This window comes from Gavia stellata, chromosome 5 (assembly GCF_030936135.1).
Source record: "Gavia stellata isolate bGavSte3 chromosome 5, bGavSte3.hap2, whole genome shotgun sequence".
NCBI classification, from domain to species: domain Eukaryota; kingdom Metazoa; phylum Chordata; class Aves; order Gaviiformes; family Gaviidae; genus Gavia; species Gavia stellata.
Window position 1 is genome coordinate 10,899,426 of NC_082598.1, and position 18,956 is coordinate 10,918,381.

General features: G+C 37.5%; 1 protein-coding gene across 4 annotated transcripts in view; it reads left to right on the plus strand.

Moving 5' to 3' along the window:
• The window catches only part of RGS12 (regulator of G protein signaling 12), an 84,266-nt gene that overhangs the window by 5,329 nt on the left and 59,981 nt on the right, over positions 1-18,956 (plus strand). For all 4 annotated transcript variants that reach the window (XM_059817613.1, XM_059817611.1, XM_059817612.1 and 1 more), the window contains exon 2: positions 13,775-13,894. In XM_059817613.1, the coding sequence (XP_059673596.1) occupies positions 13,775-13,894 (120 nt within the window). The remainder of the gene's footprint in view (positions 1-13,774; positions 13,895-18,956) is intronic.

Sequence of the window (18,956 nt, forward strand, 5' to 3'; positions counted from 1 at the left end):
GTGACTGATGTTTACTGGAAGGTATCTCTGGCCTTATGAAATAATCTAAAATTATTTCCTGTACCAAACTTCATGTTTCCCGTGTTTCTTAACAGTTTCATGGGAACAGATTTCTGTTGAAGCATTTTATGAGACTTTTTTGGGTGTCTCCTTGACTAGTGGAAGGCCTGATGATGTTGCTGAAATTCACTGAAACAGAAGGTCATGGAAGGTGGCTTTGAATCTCAGAATGGCTGAGGATGATTTCTGGCAGCAAGAAGCTTCTGAATTGCTAGAAGACTGATACTGGGTAGGGATGTGTGGTCTAATGAGGTCTATGAGAATAGCAGGTGAAGAGACTGGTTATGGTTTCAGTGTGAATAGAATAATTACTGCTTTTTTGTTTGTTATTCCTTTTGCCCTGTACTACCTTTGCTGTTGCATTGTTAATTCCACCTTCTTCAGCATCCCGCTAAGTTCCAGTCACTTACCTACTCACCCTTTTGCATGATTTTGGTTTATGCAAAAGAAAAGCACCATAAGCAATACAAAAACATCAGGGGATGTTAGGGTTGGCAAGGGACTTGAGAAATTGCTGAACAGGGAAGCATTCCTTTCTCTCTAGACTAAATTAATATAATACGTTTGATTTTGTTCAACCCTTACTCTCTGTTTTCAGGCTAGCGCCTGGCCAAAAATATGTCTACCCATTACTGTTTTAAATTAAGTCTTACTGGGAAAATACTCCTTTTTCCACTGGAAAGCTTCATAACAGTCAGTTTAGTCTTTGAGTTTTGTCTCCATGAGCACAGAATCCTAGGCATTGACCTCTCACTGTTCTGTGGTTGTTTTCTTTTTTTTTAATAAAGTCTTTTAATATTGTGGAGGCAAGTATAACATTTAGGATCACAATGAGTTTTACAACCTGATCTTAATAACTAGTATTTGGGTACTAGGTTTATTCCAAGTGAATATGACAGATCTATTAAGAAGTAATTAAAAAGCCTTTTTAAATTTTGGGTATTGATTTTTAGAAACCCTTTTCTGCTTCACATGTATTGTAAGACTTCTGTCTTGACCACATTATTGTTTGTGCTCATGAAGAGTGTGAATTTGTAAATTAATCCTATTTGTAGATCTTAGAGGAAGAAAAAAAATAGATAATCTCATTGTCTGAGACTCACTGGACAATATTATTGCAAATACTTTTTTTTAAACCAAAAACCGTATCAGCTACTTTGTAATCTTAATGACTTAAGCTACTGAAAATACTGTAAAAATATAGAAAAGAGAAGACAGGTAAGCAGTACTGTGGGATTCACTAATGCATCTTTCCTTGCTAATATATTTTCTGGCCTACTATTATTGTTACTCTGTTTTGATCAGAAGTTTAACTGTAACTACTTCAGAGTTGTCTTTGTTTCCAAAGCAAGTATTACTAAACAAGATATGCTGTTCAAGTTAGAAATGGAATAGGCTTTTTTGTGAGAATTTGTAATTTGCTTCAAATCCAAGAATTGCAGTTCTTAATGTTGGCAAATGAATGGTGAACTAACTGAAAGGCAGATACTTTAGATGCAAAGACAATGTTGGCAAAGCTGTGTGATTCCCATATTTGTTTTTTGCTGTATAATTACATGTTTTTTTCCCTTTCCTCTACAATTCTGTTTGCTCACTAGCTTCAATTGTTCCACCCCAGCTGTTTATAAAGCAGAATTAATAGCAGCTGGATTGCTATTCTTATGCAGTACAATTTAATGTTAACCTTTGGAATTACAGGCTTTGATCTGATTTGAGATGTACGTATACACCTTAAAGAGAACTCAACTGAAATCCCAAACACCAAGCTAGGTCTGAGAATGTGCTAATGTGCATTAATCTGCAAAGAGACATTTACATGAAATAGATCCTCTGATACATTTTGCTGTGAGAAAATGAAAAGCTATTAAATGTTTAGTAATTTCATGCAGCCTTTTCATATGTATTGTAATCTTCTAAAATAATGCTTTAAAAAAATGGTCATTTCTAGGATCTTTAAAAATGTATACAAAGCCAAAATAACGCTGGGTGCTTCTCTCTGAAAAAGAAGTTAGATAAAATCTGAACGGTAAATGTCTGTAGAGCAACGTTGACTTCGTGAAATTTTCTCATTTCAAATTTATGTGCTAGAGATTTAGAATTTTTCATTACATTATTTAAATGTTGTCTAGATCAAGTGTAGGTTTAGACTTCAATTAACATCATGACAATTAAGCGGAGATGCAGGCATCTAGGTATTTCTGAGCTAATTCTGAGTTGCAAAGTCACAGGAGAAGGTAGCATCTTAAGAAACAAAGAGAAAAAATGAAGAAAATAGTGTGGAGAAAAATAATTAGCACAGAATTAATTGAAATAATGAAAAATGGCTTCAAGTTTTAAACCTAGAAGCTTTGAGATAAGAGATCATAAACTTATTGTCTGAGCTTTCAGTTGTATGAAGATAGACCCCAATTCCTTGCAGCTGAGAAGATTTAGAGAGGAAAAGGAGTTGTAAAATACCAGTTCTTCACTGGAGAAGAAATAGATCAATACAGAATAAAGATCTTTAATTAACAAAAATAAATATGGAAATGCTAAAACGTACGTGAATTGTCTAAACAGAAGCATGGAAAAATGAAGCCTCAAGAGAAAGACTTAAAAATTAATCCCATCAATAAAATGGCCAATAAGACATCAATAAGTTTGTAAAGATTGTACCAGAGAAGGATGTTCTACATCGTCAGACCAAATTCTAGTTCTTTTAGGCAATCATGTATTATCATGCCTTCCATACACTTAGCAACTGTTCCTTTGAAAAAAATATGTTTACATCCTGCCTTCCCTTCCACCCTGCCTTCTACAGGAACAATATGCCATCACTGTTACGATGTTAGAAACTTTTTTTATTTTCCAGTCTGAAATCTAGTCATGGCCACCTTATACCCATTTCTTCTGCTGCTAGTGTCTCCTTTAGTGAAAGTGACTCTTTCTTCAGTGTGTACCTTTTTGTTTATGCTTAGAAATCATATTCTCTTTTGGCTTTCATTTTGTTTGATGTGAAGTGCTTAGTCTTTTAGTCTTCTGGGAAGTAAAGTCTTCATTCTCCAGATAACTTCAGTAGCTGTTTTCTGAAACTATTCTAGTTTAAATTCTTCTTTCTTAGAGCTGAGTGACCAAAATTTTATGCTGATTTCTTGGTCAAGCTTTTGTGTAATTGTAGCGTACATTTTCCCGTCTCTGTTGTTAATACATCATACAATAACTCTTCATACATTGTTTACTTTTTTTCATGGCACATAGCATTGATGGTTAATACTTATTTTGTGATTGATCAGTAAAAACATCCATATGTATCAGATGAGATATCCAATATTGAGGTGACTGTCCTGTTTTGGACACTGGCCAGGAGCAGCTGCTTAGAAAAACCATGGAAAAACAGTGAAAAATATATCCTAATTTTCAGCAGCATGTGGTTTAGACACTTTCCTCTGGTAGAGACACCATCCACATCAGTGTGTGTAATAACCTTTGTGAACCTTTGTTCTTGAATTTGTTGTTTCTTAAACTCAGCTGTATTTTTGGCTTTCCTGGTATCACTTGACTTATATATTCTGGAGTTTAATAGCATGGAAAGAAAACAGTACATAATTGTATTTTCCATATAGTTTCGTTTTATACCTGCTAATATTTGTCATGAGAAATACTGAGCAATCTTACTCTCTATTTATTTTCTTAGTCGTTTTATTTTGTTTTAAACCTCAACCACCAATCACAGAATCATTAAGGTTGGAAGAGACCTGTAAGATCAAGTCCAACCATCAACCCAATACCACCATGCCCACTGAAGCATGTCCCAAAGTGGCACATCTACAGGGTTTTTGAACACCTCCAGTGATGGTGACTCCACCACCTCCCTGGGCAGCCTGTTCCAATGTTTGAACACTCTCTCAGTAAAGAAAATTTTCCTAATATCCAGTCTAAACCTCCCCTGGCGCAACTTGAGGCCATTTCCTCTTGTCCTCTCGCTAATCACTTGGGAGAAGAGACCAACACCCACCTCTCTGCAACCTCCTTTCAGGTAGTTGTAGAGAGCAATGAGGTCTCCCCTGAGCCTCCTCTTCTGCAGACTGAACAACCCCAGTTCCCTCAGCTGCTCCTCATCAGACTTGTGCTCCAGACCCCTCACAGACTTCATTGCCCTTCTCTGGACATGCTCCAGTACCTCAATGTCCTTCTTGTAGTGAGGGGCCCAAAACTGAACACAGTATTTGAGGTGCGGCCTCACCAGTGCCGAGTACAGGGGCACGATCCCCTCCCTACTCCTGCTGGCCACACCATTTCTGATACAGGCCAGGATGCCATTGGCCTTCTTGGCCACCTGGGCACACTGCTGGCTCATCTTCAGCCGGCTGTCAACCAACACCCCCAGGTCCTTTTCTGCAGGGGAGCTTTCCAGCCACTCTTCCCCAAGCCTGTAGCATTGCATGGGGTTGTTGTGACTAAAGTGCAGGACCTGGCACTTGACCCTGTTGAACCTCATACAATTGGCCTCAGCCCATCGATCCAGCCTGTCCAGATCCCTCTGCAGAGCCTTCCTACCCTCGAGCAGATCAACACTCCTGCCCAGCTTGGTGTCGTTTGCAGACTTACTGAGGGAACACTCAATCCTATCATCCAGATCATCGATAAAGCTACTAAACAAGACCGGCCCCAAAACCGAGCCCTGGGGGACTCTGCTTGTGACTGGCCGCCAACTGGATTTAACTCCATTCTCTACAGCTCGGTCATCCAGCCAGTTTTTTACCCAGCGAAGAGTACACCTGTCTAAGCCACGAGCTGCCAGTTTCTCCAGGAGAATACTGTGGGAGACAGTGTCGAAGGCTTTACTAAAGTCCAGGCAGACAACGTCAACAGCCTTTCCCTCTTCCACTAGGCGGGTCACCTGGTCATAGAAGGAGATCAGGTTGGTCAAGCAGGAGCTGCCTTTCATGAACCCGTGCTGGCTGGGCCTGATCCCTTGGTTGTCCTGCACGTGCCCCGTGAACGCCCTCAAGATGAACCTCTCCATAATCTTCCCCGGCATCGAGGTCAGACTGACAGGCCTGTAATTCCCCAGATCCTCCTCCTGACCCTTCTTGTAGATGGGTGTCACACTGGCAATCCTCCAGTCGTCTGGGACCTCCCCTGTTAACCAGGACTCTTGATAAATGATGGAGAGCGGCTTGGCAAGCTCCTCTGCCAGCTCCCTCAGCACCCTTGTGTGGATGCCATCAGGCCCCATAGACTTGTGAGTGTCCAGGTGGCATAGCAGGTCGTTAACTGCTTCCTCCTGGATCATGGGGAGCCTATTTTGCTCTCCATCCTTGTCTTCCAGCTCAGGGAGCTGAATACCCTGAGGATACCTGGTCTGGCTACTAAAGACTGAGGCAAAGAAGGCATTAAGTACCTCAGCCTTTTCCTCATCCTTGGTGACGATGTTCCCCCCTGCATCCAATAACAGATGGGAGATTCTCCTTGGCTCTCTTCTTGTTGTTAATATATTTGTAAAAATATTTTTTGTTATCCCTTACAACCGTGGCCAGATTGAGCTCTAGCTGGGCTTTTGCCTTTCTAATTCCTTCTCTGCATGACCTAACGAGATCCTTGTACTCTTCTTCAGTTGCCTGCCCCTTCTTCCAAAGGTGATACTCTCCTTTTTTTCCTTACTCCCAGCAAGAGCTCCCCGTTCAGCCAGGCCGATCGTCTTCCCTGCTGGCTCTTCTTATGCCACATGGGGACTGCCTTTTAGATTTCCTTCTTGAAGAAGGCCCAGCCTTCCTGGGCCCTTTTGCCCTGCAGGACCGTCTCCCAAGGGACCCTCTCAACCAGCATCCTGAACAGGCCTAACTCTGCCCTCTGGAAGTCCGTGGTAGTGGTTTTGCTGACCGCCCTCCTTTCTTCACCAAGTACTGAGAATTCTGTGATTTCATGGTCGTTAAGCCCAACATGGCCTCCGATCATCACTTCTCCTGCCAGTCCTTCTCTGCAGCAGGTCAAGCAGGGCACCTCCCGTGGTAGGCTCGTTTACCAGGTGCATAAGGAAGTTATCTTCCACACACTCCAGGAACCTCTGGGACTGTTTCCTCTCTGTTGTGTTATATTTCCAGCAGACATCCGGTAAGTTGAAGTCCCCTACAAGAATAAGGGCTTGCCATTGAGAGACTTATGCCAGTTGCTTGTAGGACGCTTTGTCCAATCACTTAGTGTCCAAGCAGAAGTCAACTTAGTCTCCTCCCATACACACACAGTTGTACTATATTGTACTATATTGCCATAGTTGTACTATATTGCTTTAGAGGTGGGTTGACCAGAGCTATAAGCAGTTTTTAAAATGTGTGGACAAGCAATGTATTCGTAAAGCTCATTTCTTGATTTCTTTTGCTTTTCTGATGATTCTTCGTTTGCCTTTTTGATTGTTACTGATTATTGAGCCATACTGACTTAATGTGTCCAGCTGATGCCTACCTAATGTTCAAGATGATTTCGAACCAAATGTTATGTGTGTACTTGTAATTTTCTCCACGTTTTCCCCTAGTGTACTCAGGTCTTTCTGTTCCTCTGAAATTTCCAACTAATACGTTTCCAACTCATACAAGAGACTATTATGTAGTTATACTGAGAAAATTATCTTACTACTCCATCTGCATTAATACCATCAATGTGTGTGGTTTTTTGTTTGAAAAGGGATTAGGATAGTATTGAAATGCAGGTGGTCAGTGTTTTGTGCCTAGTATCCTTAGTACAGGAGACAAGCAATAAATTTCATTTACTTGGATGTCCAATGTGAGAGGATGTCCTCTTTTCTATGTCTTCCTAGAGTGCATAGAGATTTTACATGAAATTTTACGTCATTCTTGATTGTATTATGGGCCTAACTTCTATTAAAACTGCCACTGTAATGGTTAGAATGCAGTGAAATGTGTCACTACCATGTGATTAGTAAAGAGGTATTCTTAAAAGTGATCAATCCATTGACCAGTAATGGTGAATTTGAATCCTTTGTCATACTGGTGCCAAAAAGAAAAATCATTACAGGAATTGCAGTATAATTAAAGTCTGTGGAAAAGCTGTCTGTAAAGTTTGAATGATGCTAGATCTTTTTTAATTAACCCTCCCCCACCTAATCCAATTTTGTGAGGTCATGTCCATCCATGATGATGGCAGCAGCGCAGGGCAGCCTGGAGGGGTATTACTTCATTCTTTTTTTGTTCCATAGTATATGAAGCCCTCTCTATGAGCATGCCTACCTGCACCCCAGGACTTACTGCTTCTGTTCCTATCATAGTCCAGGGGACTGGGCCACTGCAAGCTCTTTTCCCATTTCCCTCTCAGATTCTTTCATCTCTTTCAGGGTATGAGAGGCCCTAACCCAGCATACCCCATATTTCAATCCATCCCATTCTCAGGCCCCATAAACCCTCACTTTACAAGTCCTGCAAGTCTGCACTGTCAGTTTTTGGGTGGAGGAGCATGTGACCCTGGCTGGGAGGATGAGGAGTAAAGGGAGGTCATGGCCTACAGTCTTGCCTGCTCTGCATTGCTGTAGTGGGGCGGTCACTCAGCTAAGAAGACCCGTAATCAGGAGAACGGGCACTTAGGGATGATAGTGGACAACAGAGGAAGATTAAGCCAAGTGGTCCAGAGCAGGATTTGAGACTAATATTGATGACAGAATAATATTTGTATCAACTGCTTTGTTCTATGATCCTCCAAGACTTTCAGTATTTTTTGAGATTTTGTGCACTGACTATATTGGCATTACTGTGGCATCCCTGTTTCCCATCCCTTTTCAGAAGGGTCTAAATTAGAAACTTTCTTTCTGAAGTCTTAAACCTGCATTTTTTGTGAAGATGAACTGCTGCTCCAGACTGGCTCTTCTGCTGTTTAACATCCAAGAGTAAATTTGGCATGCTTTGTAATATCCACAGAAGTTTCAAATTATATGATCTGTGTATCTGGGTTCCGAACTGTTATGCAGTTTACCATACAAAGTCATAGAGTAAAACCTAAAAACAGTAAGAGTTTTTAAAAGCTTCAAGAGCTGTAAATAGGAGTAGGACAAATTAAAATTTGATGATTTTATAGTTAGTATGATTAAGCTCTGTGACACATAGAACACAGCAAATTCTGTATTAGTTGAGCTCCTTAAATTGAGGCCTTTTAAATGGTGCTGTTCCTTTTTTTTTTGCGATAAAATTTGTGACTATAAGCACCCTCCTTTTGTTACGTGCTTTTTAGAGGCAATCAGAAATTAGTACTCAAATTGACACTTGTTGTACAGACACTCATAGATGGAGATTTTGTTAAAAGAATCTAATTTATTGGACTTTTTAGTATAGGGAGATTCTTACCTGGGGAATTGACTCTCTGGAGCAGGATGGCCAGTTGCTATCTGCGTAGTGATGGATGAGAGGACAATATATGTTTACCTGTAGAGAGACACAAAGACTGTGTAGTACAAAATGGAAATTTCAGGTTGTTATGTATGACAATTTGTTAAAAAGTTATAATACTTGATAAGTGCATTTGCTAGAACATGAAAGAGCATGACACAGCTCATGCTATAGCTGGGAATTTCTTTAAGCTAATTGAAGATGTTTTCTAAAGGTGTTTGGTTTCCTTGGGTTCTGAATAATTGATAAGTTTTCATCAACTTGCTTCTGTGCACTCAAGCTCCAGGTTAGAGTATTGTATTGACTATCATAGTTTCACATTGCATTTCTTTGGTAGTACCAACTTAAAGAGTTCCTGTCATGCTCAGGCCAGAGTTGGCAGTGAGCATCATCGGTTGTGTTGGCATGGCTGTCTGTGGATCTGTGTTAGAAACAGGATTATTTCATTTCATAAACTATAGTTTATTGTTAGTGGAGATGAGGGGGCAGCCTGCTGCAATTTGGGAGCTGGCATGAGTGGCCAGAGGTACATGCAAAGTCCTTAAGCTAGCACAGCTGTTGAAAAGAATGTTATATGGAACTACTACCTAACTTATTTATCAGTTAAAATTACTTCTAAGACCCCATCCTTTTTCTTTCTGTCTTTAAAGAACTAGATTTGTGGAAGTCACCTTGTATTGGATCACTTTTGTTCTTTCTGTCCCTTCATTTGCAGTCTAACATGAGTCATGTACTTCTTCACTCCCTCTGTCTTGCTAATACATGAAGTACAACATTTTCCACTTTCTCATTTGTACTTTTCTTGTACACCTTTCTTGTTATCGGGCAGAAACTGTTCTCGCTTGGACACATTCACAAACTGCTGCTATATCAATCCTCTGGCGACTTTTGTTTTTAATGCTTTTCTTGTCAAGTAGATTAGGAGGTAGCTCATCCACAAGGCCAAATAAGCAGTTTAAAAATTAAATAAAAAAAAAAAATTGTATTTGAAGGGAAAGACAGACTATAGTTTGGTCAGTGATTGATGGTTATTTCAGGGGAATGTATTTGTACTTGCCGTTTCCTGTTAGCCTAAGGAAAAGGGGTGATCTAGTAATATTAAAAAAATTATGCAGACCCATTCCTTGTCCTCCTTTTTCTCTTATGATTCTACATTTAACTGGTATTTCAGTCCATGCTAGTTCATAATTTTTACTTTGTTATAAGATTAGAAAAAGGAATGGATTTTTTTAGAGTATCAGTGTGTTAATTCCTTTAATCCTTTTTTGTTTTTCCTCTCCATCTGCCAAATCATAACAGGATAAAGGCTTTTAGAGATGTGTTCTTTTGTACTTTCACCATAATAGATAGTAGTAGCAAGGTTCTAAGTATCTATATTGCAAAATGCAGAGGATGTCTTGCTGTAGCACATGCTTTTCACTAATCAACTTGTTCTCACAAATTTCTGGGCTTTTCTGTTTGTTTCTGGATTCCTAAAATGAAGACACTTAGTGAAGTATCAGGTGGACTTTAGTTTCTAATACTGTTCTGTGATAGGATTTCTTAGATTTTCTTGAATATCTAGATATTTTTAGAGTTTTCTTTTATAGATTCAGCAACACAGTGTTTCCGGAAGAGAATCTTTTAAGATGATAGTAAATAGTTCTAGGGCTTATAGGCAATCTGTATTTAAAAAAACCCCACAGCCCACTGTTCATGTAGCGAATTTCAGTGTTATAGTTTGGCAGCTAACAGTGAATGAAACAGCATTTTGTTGGTCATATAGTGTACTGTTTTGAATTTTATTTAGGTTCATTGAATGTTTTTAAATATCTGTTTAATAGTGTAATAAAGGCTTTTAGAAATATGATAATTTCTTTATGGCTAACAGACAGCAAAATTTACATCAATATCAGTCATTGCACTAGCTATCTCTCTTTGCTGAAATACTGTGGATTTCTTTAGCCATGCTGATTAGTACATTCTAGTTGCAAGGGCTGTTCTCTCTTCAAGTCATGGATGCTTTTATTTCCAGCTCTTCAGAGTCCTATGAAAAACATTTGCCAATATGTTGCTGTTATTTGCTTAAGCTATGTGATTCTTTATTTGTGTGCGTGTGTGTATACAAGGCAATTTTCTAAACTGATCTGCAGAAGGAGGTCTGCCTTCATAGTCTGAATGTCTGGAATAGAGTCAAGAAAAGATGAAAAGAGAGACTTCTCAGCACCCTTACCAGGAAATTAAATACTTTGTGAACTGCAGTCTTTTTTTTTAGCAATGTCTTCCTTAATTTCCTAGATTATTAATTTGATTCGTCAGAGCAAGGAAGAGATTTTTGTCAGTTGAAAACATTTTCCTAATTGCAGTTGTTATCCAGATGGGTTGGGGAAATGGTTAGCTCAGTGAATTTTTATATTTTGCAATCATTTCTTAAGCACTGTTTTATTCTCAGGGTCTGTTTTTTTTCCTGCTCTTATCTTTACCATTCCATCCAGGGCTCAGTAGTGAGTTTTGTGTAAGAATGTCAAAAAATGTAAATAAAATTTTTGATTGGATACTAAATTACTGTTTTCTTTTCTACTACCACACAATTTGCAACTGTTTTTTGTCCACTCTCCCTCTTTCTCTTTGTTATCCTTCTGACCACAAATAGGTAAGCAACATTTACTTCTAAAATGGGGCATCTGGTGATAATTAATCTTATCTAGAATCTGCTTCTCAGTGGAATCTAATTAGGTATGTCTTCAGGCAGTTTGTTCCTCTTCCTTCAATTTGTAATGTTACTGTTTCAAAAATTTTTTCAGTGTAAATTCTCTAGTTGTATGTCTTAATCTCCCAGAATCATATACGGCAATCACCCCTATTTAAACATATACTGGACAGTTTATATTCTTTTTGGGCTGAATTAGAAACAAAAGTGAAAATTTATTCATTACTCAAAGTAGATATGACTGCTATTGATAGGTTTTCTTTTCCTTTGTTTCCTTTCACCAGTTTTCTTTTATGAAAGATGAGGTCCTCTGAGGGATACATCTTGTTTTGAGAAATACATGAAAGACCACTAAGCAGAATTCATACTGTGTAACTATTTCATTAGTTTCAAAATACCAGTTGTACTGGCACTAATGATGTCATTAATTTCACTAGCATTAGAATTTGCTGAGCTGTAGTCTCATTGTTCTTTTCACTAATTCACAGATTAAAAATTTAAAAATTGCAAAACTGGTGTGGTCATACTTGACTAGTGGTGAAACATAATAGTTGTACACATATATTCATGCTGATTTAACAGGAACATGCTCATATAGGAGGAGCCATGTCAGTGTTTTGGTATGTTGTGCAGGAATAGTAACGGATACTGCTGAATTTAGTCAGGGGATAATGTGGAGTTCACTGTTTGACACAGATGACTGCATTAGGTATAAGCTTTCAGTTTAGACAGGAAAGACTGCTGTGACTGTAAGGTATGAGCCAAGGGTGAACCACCTCAGTGGTACCTGTCTGGATGAACAGAAGATTTTAAAAGTTGCTTAGAAACACAGGAACTGTCATCATTCCAGTGGGTGCTATCTGTGAACATTTACAGAGAGCAACTTTCCTGTCTTCACATTTAGTTGATCATTTTAGCAAAATCCGTCTTAGCTTGTTTATACTGCACTTTTACATGTTCTTTTAAAAACCTTAGAAGCTAATCTCCAGCTGCCAGATTTCCAGTTTTCCTTGGCAGAACCTGCCCAATTTTCTGCTCAGCCAATAAAAAAACCCCCATAGTAAATTGAAAATTGGGAGGGAAGGAGATTTCATATAAAAATGGGTCACTTCTAATACTGAATGAAGAAGCTGGAGTCTCAGCCTGTTGCAGTGATGAACCCTGCTACATACTTTGGATCCAGATTCCTGTAAACTGTGTCATGTCTTGACATTTCTACGAGCTTGTAAACAGAGTCTGTTGTGAATACTGGTGACAGTTAGAGCTCTGTTGCTAAAGAATAGTGTTGACTCCATAGGAATAAGCAAACAGGCAGACATCTTCTTTTGGATATCTTATCTTTTATTGCAGTAAGGAGGCTATATAATATTCTCGATGCTCTTCTCTACTTTGTATGAGTGTTTGTTAGCATGAGATCATAAGAATGTGAAATTTATGCTTGTTCTTTTGGTTAATGTGACACATACAGACTTTTAAACAAGTGATCAAAGGGATACCAAAATATTTCAGTATTGAAAGCATAGCAACTTGCCCAAAGGAAGAAACAAATACAAATACAAAATTTAATAAATATTGCAAAGCTGCCAATAAGCAATTATAAAAATACTAATAAATATATTTTTAAGCTTACTGTGATGAAGAAAGATGCTGAAATGAAATAGAAGAAAATTTACTCTGAATTAAACTCCATTATTTTCTAAAGTGAAAAAGCATCAAAAGACAGGGAGGAATTTTCCCCTCATTGAATGTTACAGTGAAAGGAATCAAAAATTTCAGGCACATAATCACAAGTTTTCATAATGTAGTGAGTTTATGTACATCTGCTTAGCACCAGTCACTGACTGTGTGCCTACTCTTAGGTTTAAGCTTACACTTTGCCATTTGGCATAAACTAGATGTGTACATGTTGAGCTGTTGTAGCTTAACTGACATCTGGTGACTTTTTAAGGGTATGGTTATGGGTATGAGTATGTTATGGGTTAAGAGTATGGTTATGGGGAAAAGAGCAAGCCATTAGATTTAGTTATTGCAGCACCAATTCTAGTCATGGAACATCCATGTGAGGTAGTTTGTTTCCTCACAACAAAAGTTCCTGCATTTTGTGCTGTGTGATTTAAAAAGTTGGACCTGACAGTAGCAAGCCTTTTAAAAAAAAAAGAGGAGTGAAAGTAAGATTTTTAAAAGTGTGGAGAAAGATTCCAACAGAAGCTGCGTGACATGATTTCTAGCATGGTAATTTCCTATAAAAAGAACAAATATTTTGTCATTATAAATGTTTTCCAGTTAAGACAGTAAAGAGCTAAGATTGTCTTGCTTTTAATTAAGCTCTGTCTACTAATACTGACATGTAGAATGTGTACACTTCAGCAACCTAACTGATGACTCATGTTTATACAGTACCTTAATGCTAAATATTTGTGATATTTGACTTGAGACTGGAAAAGTAATAACTACTATGATTTTAATACACGATTTTACAGGGGTATGGCAAGTGACCAACTTGTGTTGAAATTGTGGTCCTGGTACAGGTTTGCAAATCCATCTCCTTGGACTTCTGTACCTATCGATGCTTAAAATTCAGATGCTGTTGCTATGATAGGCAATGTACTAAAACTAAAGAAGTAAAATGATAATATATATTTTCTGTTTTGTTTAGGGTGCAAAATTTGGACATCCGATGGGATTAAATCAGGCTCCTCCCCCGCGTTCTTCTGTTCGAAGATCATTTGGAAGATCTAAGCGATTTAGTATTACTCGTTCTCTGGATGACCTTGAGGTAATTAACTTTTACTTAAAACTTAGAAGTGAGTCGTGGAGAGGAGCTTACAGTAGTTAATGCTGATCATTAATGAAAGAAAGAAAGAAATAGCTGTAGTGTAGTAAAGTTACTAATCATCATATGACATTTATTTGAGGGGAATACAGATTTCGGGTATCACCTAAGTTTTTTGGTGTTTCTTTAATAGTTTACATTGATGCCAGCAGTGGCCATTCTTCCTGTGGGGAATTTTGACTTTATTTTACCCACCACAACTGGTCATAGAAAGCAAAACAATAGAGTTTTGCTGATCAAAATGTTCATCATATGTTAGAAAACATTGTATCATGATATCATATAAAAAATCAAATGGTCATAATATTCTTCTTTTCAATCAGCTGATGATCGTTGCATTGAGAAAATTTTGGGGGATTAAATTTGTTGCTGGACCAGGCTCTTTACATAACTTCCTAAGCAATGTAGCTTACTGAGTATGGAAAAATTTTTAAAAATACTTAAATAGGTTTTCCCTCCTTATACGTCAGCAGTTGAGAAAAGGGAATTCCTAATCAACTTGGTGTTGGTCCTCGGTTAAGGTGATTTTGGGTCTTTCTGAGTGTGATATAATAATGCTATTTAACATCTGGTATAACATCAGCTGATGCCTGGGCCTCCGTGGTCAAACCTTATTGATTTTAGTGAAAACAAGGAATGAAAAGCCATCTGAATTTAAAAAGCTGCTGCTCCTGCTCTGCTGAGAGCCTCCGTCAACCAGCTGTAGGAATATGGCTTCATTATACCTTCTCTTCTAGTGTGCTTCCTTGGGAAAACCTTACCCACAGTGATGTGAAGGTGAATGGAGAGATTTTTCCCTTACCCCTTTATCGTGCTTATCTGGAAGAAGGTTTGTGGTTGGGGAGAAACAAAAATATGTGCAGAGCTCTTGGCATAGGAGCCATGTAATACATATTACATTGCTCTTCAGCATGGGAGGGAATGTGGCACACTGATTCCTCTAAATGGGAAGGAGGTGTTTAAAAAGCATTTGAGATGGGAGGAGGAATGAGGGAGATATTCTGAGTTTCCTGCCGTGGGAAAATGTAGGAAGAACAGCATTTCACTGACTCTGAACTAAAGGAGAGGGGACCTCAGTCCTCTGGATTTTTAGGGAACAGAATATATGGAAGGAGCTTCTGGCGTGCTTAGGGAATGCAGGTAGGAACTGTAATTACTTATTTCTCAGATGTTTTAAAAGACATTTTTCATTGTGGTCTATTTCTATCTTGTTATCTGAAGCTTTTAAGTGTCTTGCTTTTTTTTCTAGTCATGGAAATTACTTTTTCATTTCTTTGCACTCATAACTTTAATACAGTTAGTGCATAACTTTAAGTGCATAACTTTAAAAAACAGAGCAAGATCCTCTGGATAAAGCTGTTTGGGAACCATCTAGCTACATCTTTCTTAATCAGAAAATGGTGATTCTTCTAAATTAAAAAAGCTTGCTACTATATATTACCAGTTTTGACAGAATTTCTGGTCACAGTAAGAAAGAATCCTCTTAGAATATCTAAGAGCCTAGTGCTAGTAATTCACATTCAATAGGAAAAACATGGTTCACGCCGTGTTCTTCCACATTTCAATTTCATAGAGATTTATGTGTACATCTCATATTTTGAACACCATGGATATAATTCAGTTTCTGTAGGAGCTGTTTTACATTGCATAAATATTAATTTAAATAGGGAATTGGTATTTACTTTCCATTACTTTCAGAAAGATGTTATAGTCACTGGCCTAAAAAGTCCATTTTTCTCTCATTATGTTTTAGTTGATATGCATTAGTGTATATAACTTGAATAGCACCATCAGTAGGGATTGAGAGGCTCTCTGTGTTATCCAGTGTCCTAATTCTTAAAGCTGATACTTTGGATGGTGAAACTTACATTCTAGGTCCCAGTATGAATTGGACAAAGAAACAATCTGTATTAAAATCTGTATTTGGATGAATGCCCTTACTACATGTAGCTATTTGGGTGTGGACTGCTCTCTGTCAATTCCTTCTTTTCACTTTGAAATCTCTTTTTTTCCTTCTGCCTGCCATAAGAGAATGATATCCTAGCCACCAGCAGAAACACCAACCCAGAGAAGAATTTCAAAAACTTCAGAAGTCAAAGTAAAATAGTGTTGAGGTGTTTCGATTTTGGTTCCAACTTTAACATTGCTACTGCAGCACTTTTCCCAAGTACTGTTACACTAAGTGTAGTAGAACACAATGTTGTTAGTACATGTTTAGATTATTTCAGGACATCTATTTAGAGTTGCTGGAAGAGGAAATAACAATACCAGGAAATTCTTAGAGACTCCACCTTTGGAATAATGATCGTGAACATATTATATAGGCTACTCTGTTGTTTTTGTGTTCTTTCCAGTTATCTTAGCAGAATGGATAAGGTACTAACCCAAACACAAAGTTTGAAAATGAATATGCTTCTCTGAGCTTGTGGCTTTGATTCCTGCTGGCATCCAACTTAGTCTTCTAAATTGGGCAGTATAAGTAGGTTCCATGCAGTTTCTTTTATGGGCATATGCTGAACACTGTTCATTTGCTTATGGGACTGAAGAAGGCTGTATTTGGATTTTTTGTGAAAGTATGAACTTGCTCCTCTTGTCTTTGGAGCTGTAGTGTGTGAAATACCAGCCGTCAGTTTTGCTGTCTTCTGCCATAAGGTGGCGTGATTTCTTTGCAGTTTGTTTTTTTTTAATCTATCCACGAATAAAACATATTTTTATATATATTATTTTAATAATTTTAATAAAAGCAATGATTGCAAGAGACTTTCACTTTTTCTTTTAAATTGTTAGATTATGGCTGGCTATACATGCACAGACAATATTCTTGTAAGTTTAGAATTAGCTGTAGTGGTACAGTTGCCCCTCCTTAAGCATTTTCCTCTTACGTGCAGAAGCTGTATTATACATAGAAGAAAACAGACAAGTTTGTAGGATTAACCTCTAGGTGCTGTTTTTACTAATAGAACCAGTATACAAGATTGTTTTAAAGCTGCAGGGATCAAAAGAGGATGAGAGTGCAAAATTAATGGATGCAGTTATGCTATGACTATGGTATGGAAAATGTCTCACAAAACATAAAATACACAATTTTATTTCTGAACTGTGGAAGTTGTGCTTGTTCACACCAGGGCTGAATCTGATTATTTTGTAAGTTGGAACTGAATTCAGAAAATTAGCGTGTGTAGTATCTGCCTTAATTATGTTGTTTCCACGAGAAATATATTTAGAACTTTTTCTTTATTATAAGAAATCTGTTTTTACTAAGAACAGATTCCTATTTTGTAGGTAGTAATAAATTTTCTTATGTGAATCATTTGTCGATAAGAAATAGTGTCCATTAACAACCGTCTTAAAATTCTGTGATTTCCACCAATTTTACTTTAAAGCATGTTTGCTGGTTCATATTTGCAAGATGTAGCTTAAGCTAAATGGAACTTTCCATGATTTAGGATTACTTAATATTTGGACTAATGAGAGAGCATAATCCTATCTTTCTTCCTAATTTTCTTCCCTGTAGGTAAGTGCCACTACTCTCATCCTCTTGCACGATTCTGTCCTTGCAAAGACATTCTTTATAGATTGATAAACACATTAAAGGTGACTCTGTGAGACTGCAGAGGCTAGAACACTGCCTTTGTAAAAATTTACATTAAACAGAGTAATCCTTTTACTTATCGACAGTTTTGGAACCAGATTCCCTAACACTTTCAACTGTAACTCATTCCGTTCATATCTTAATTTTTATTGAGGTATGTAAAAATGGGGGACCCTTGCAGTATTCCCTTGAAGTCAATAAATTTAGGTTCCTCCTCACCAAGGAGAACATTCAAAGCTGTTGTGCTTCCTGAAAATCATTGTGGTACTTGTACTTCTGGTATTTCTCTGTTGTTAAAAATATGGGAGAATAGTAACATGAGACCTAATGTCTTAGGCAAAGAAGTGTCAAGCTCTTTGAGTATTGTTAAATAATCTTTTAATGTAGAGATCTTTTTAAAATTAAAGACTATTTAATTCTTTTAACTAAATATCACGACAAAAAAGATGGCTGTTGCTGCTTTTCTTCTTGTCCTCATCCCATTTTGGAAACCTTAAAGCTATATATCCTATATGAAAAAGAAGAATTGTTGGATCAAATTTTTAGAGTAAGTAATGTTTTTGAAGTTGGAATGTATCTCATATCCCTTTTAAAAATCAGTGTGAGGAATTTTTGTTAGAATGTTCTATCTTAATTATAACCATTAATAATGTTGTATTATTAGCTGTTATTATAGATAATAATGCTTGATTTTTTTTTCTGTTTTGTTAATTCCACTGAAGCAACTTTTTTGCATTTCATCTGCTAATTGAAAGCATACGACACATCTCTTTGGTATGAGGTTTTTATACTAATGAATGACATGTCTCTGCTGGATATTAGCTTTGGCATCTGTGGGTGGCAAAACCCCCTAAATGCTCATTTGACTTAATAATGAGTTTTTAAGTGGGTACCTGTCTTTGTTTGACTGATTTAAATAATCAGACAAAGCTTACACAGGGAGATAATAGCTTATATTAGACCAACTAGTATACTAGGAAAATCAGACAAGAAGAGCTAAATATGCCCCAAACTTTTCCCACCCTGTCAGTTGATCTAATAAAAAATATTAACTCTGCCTGCAGAGCTTGCTTCTCTGATGTTCTTAGATCATCACCACGGCCACAACACCACCACTATGGCTAGTATAATTACGTGATTTAAATCAAGTGGCCTCTTCATTCTCAGCTTATAATTGTGAATTCAAAATTTTAAAAGAATGTATATTTGTCTTAGGTTTCACCAATTTTTTTAAGCTATGATAACTCGCCATGGGCTGCCAGTATACACAGGTTCCACATTGTACTACCTTTAAGTATTTTATCTTTTGCATGTATTTTGTCCTAGTTTTTATCTAAGATGTAAATGACCAATTGACAGTTTTGCTGTCTGCTTTCATGAAGGTGGAAAAAAGGCCAGTTGTGAAATAAAACT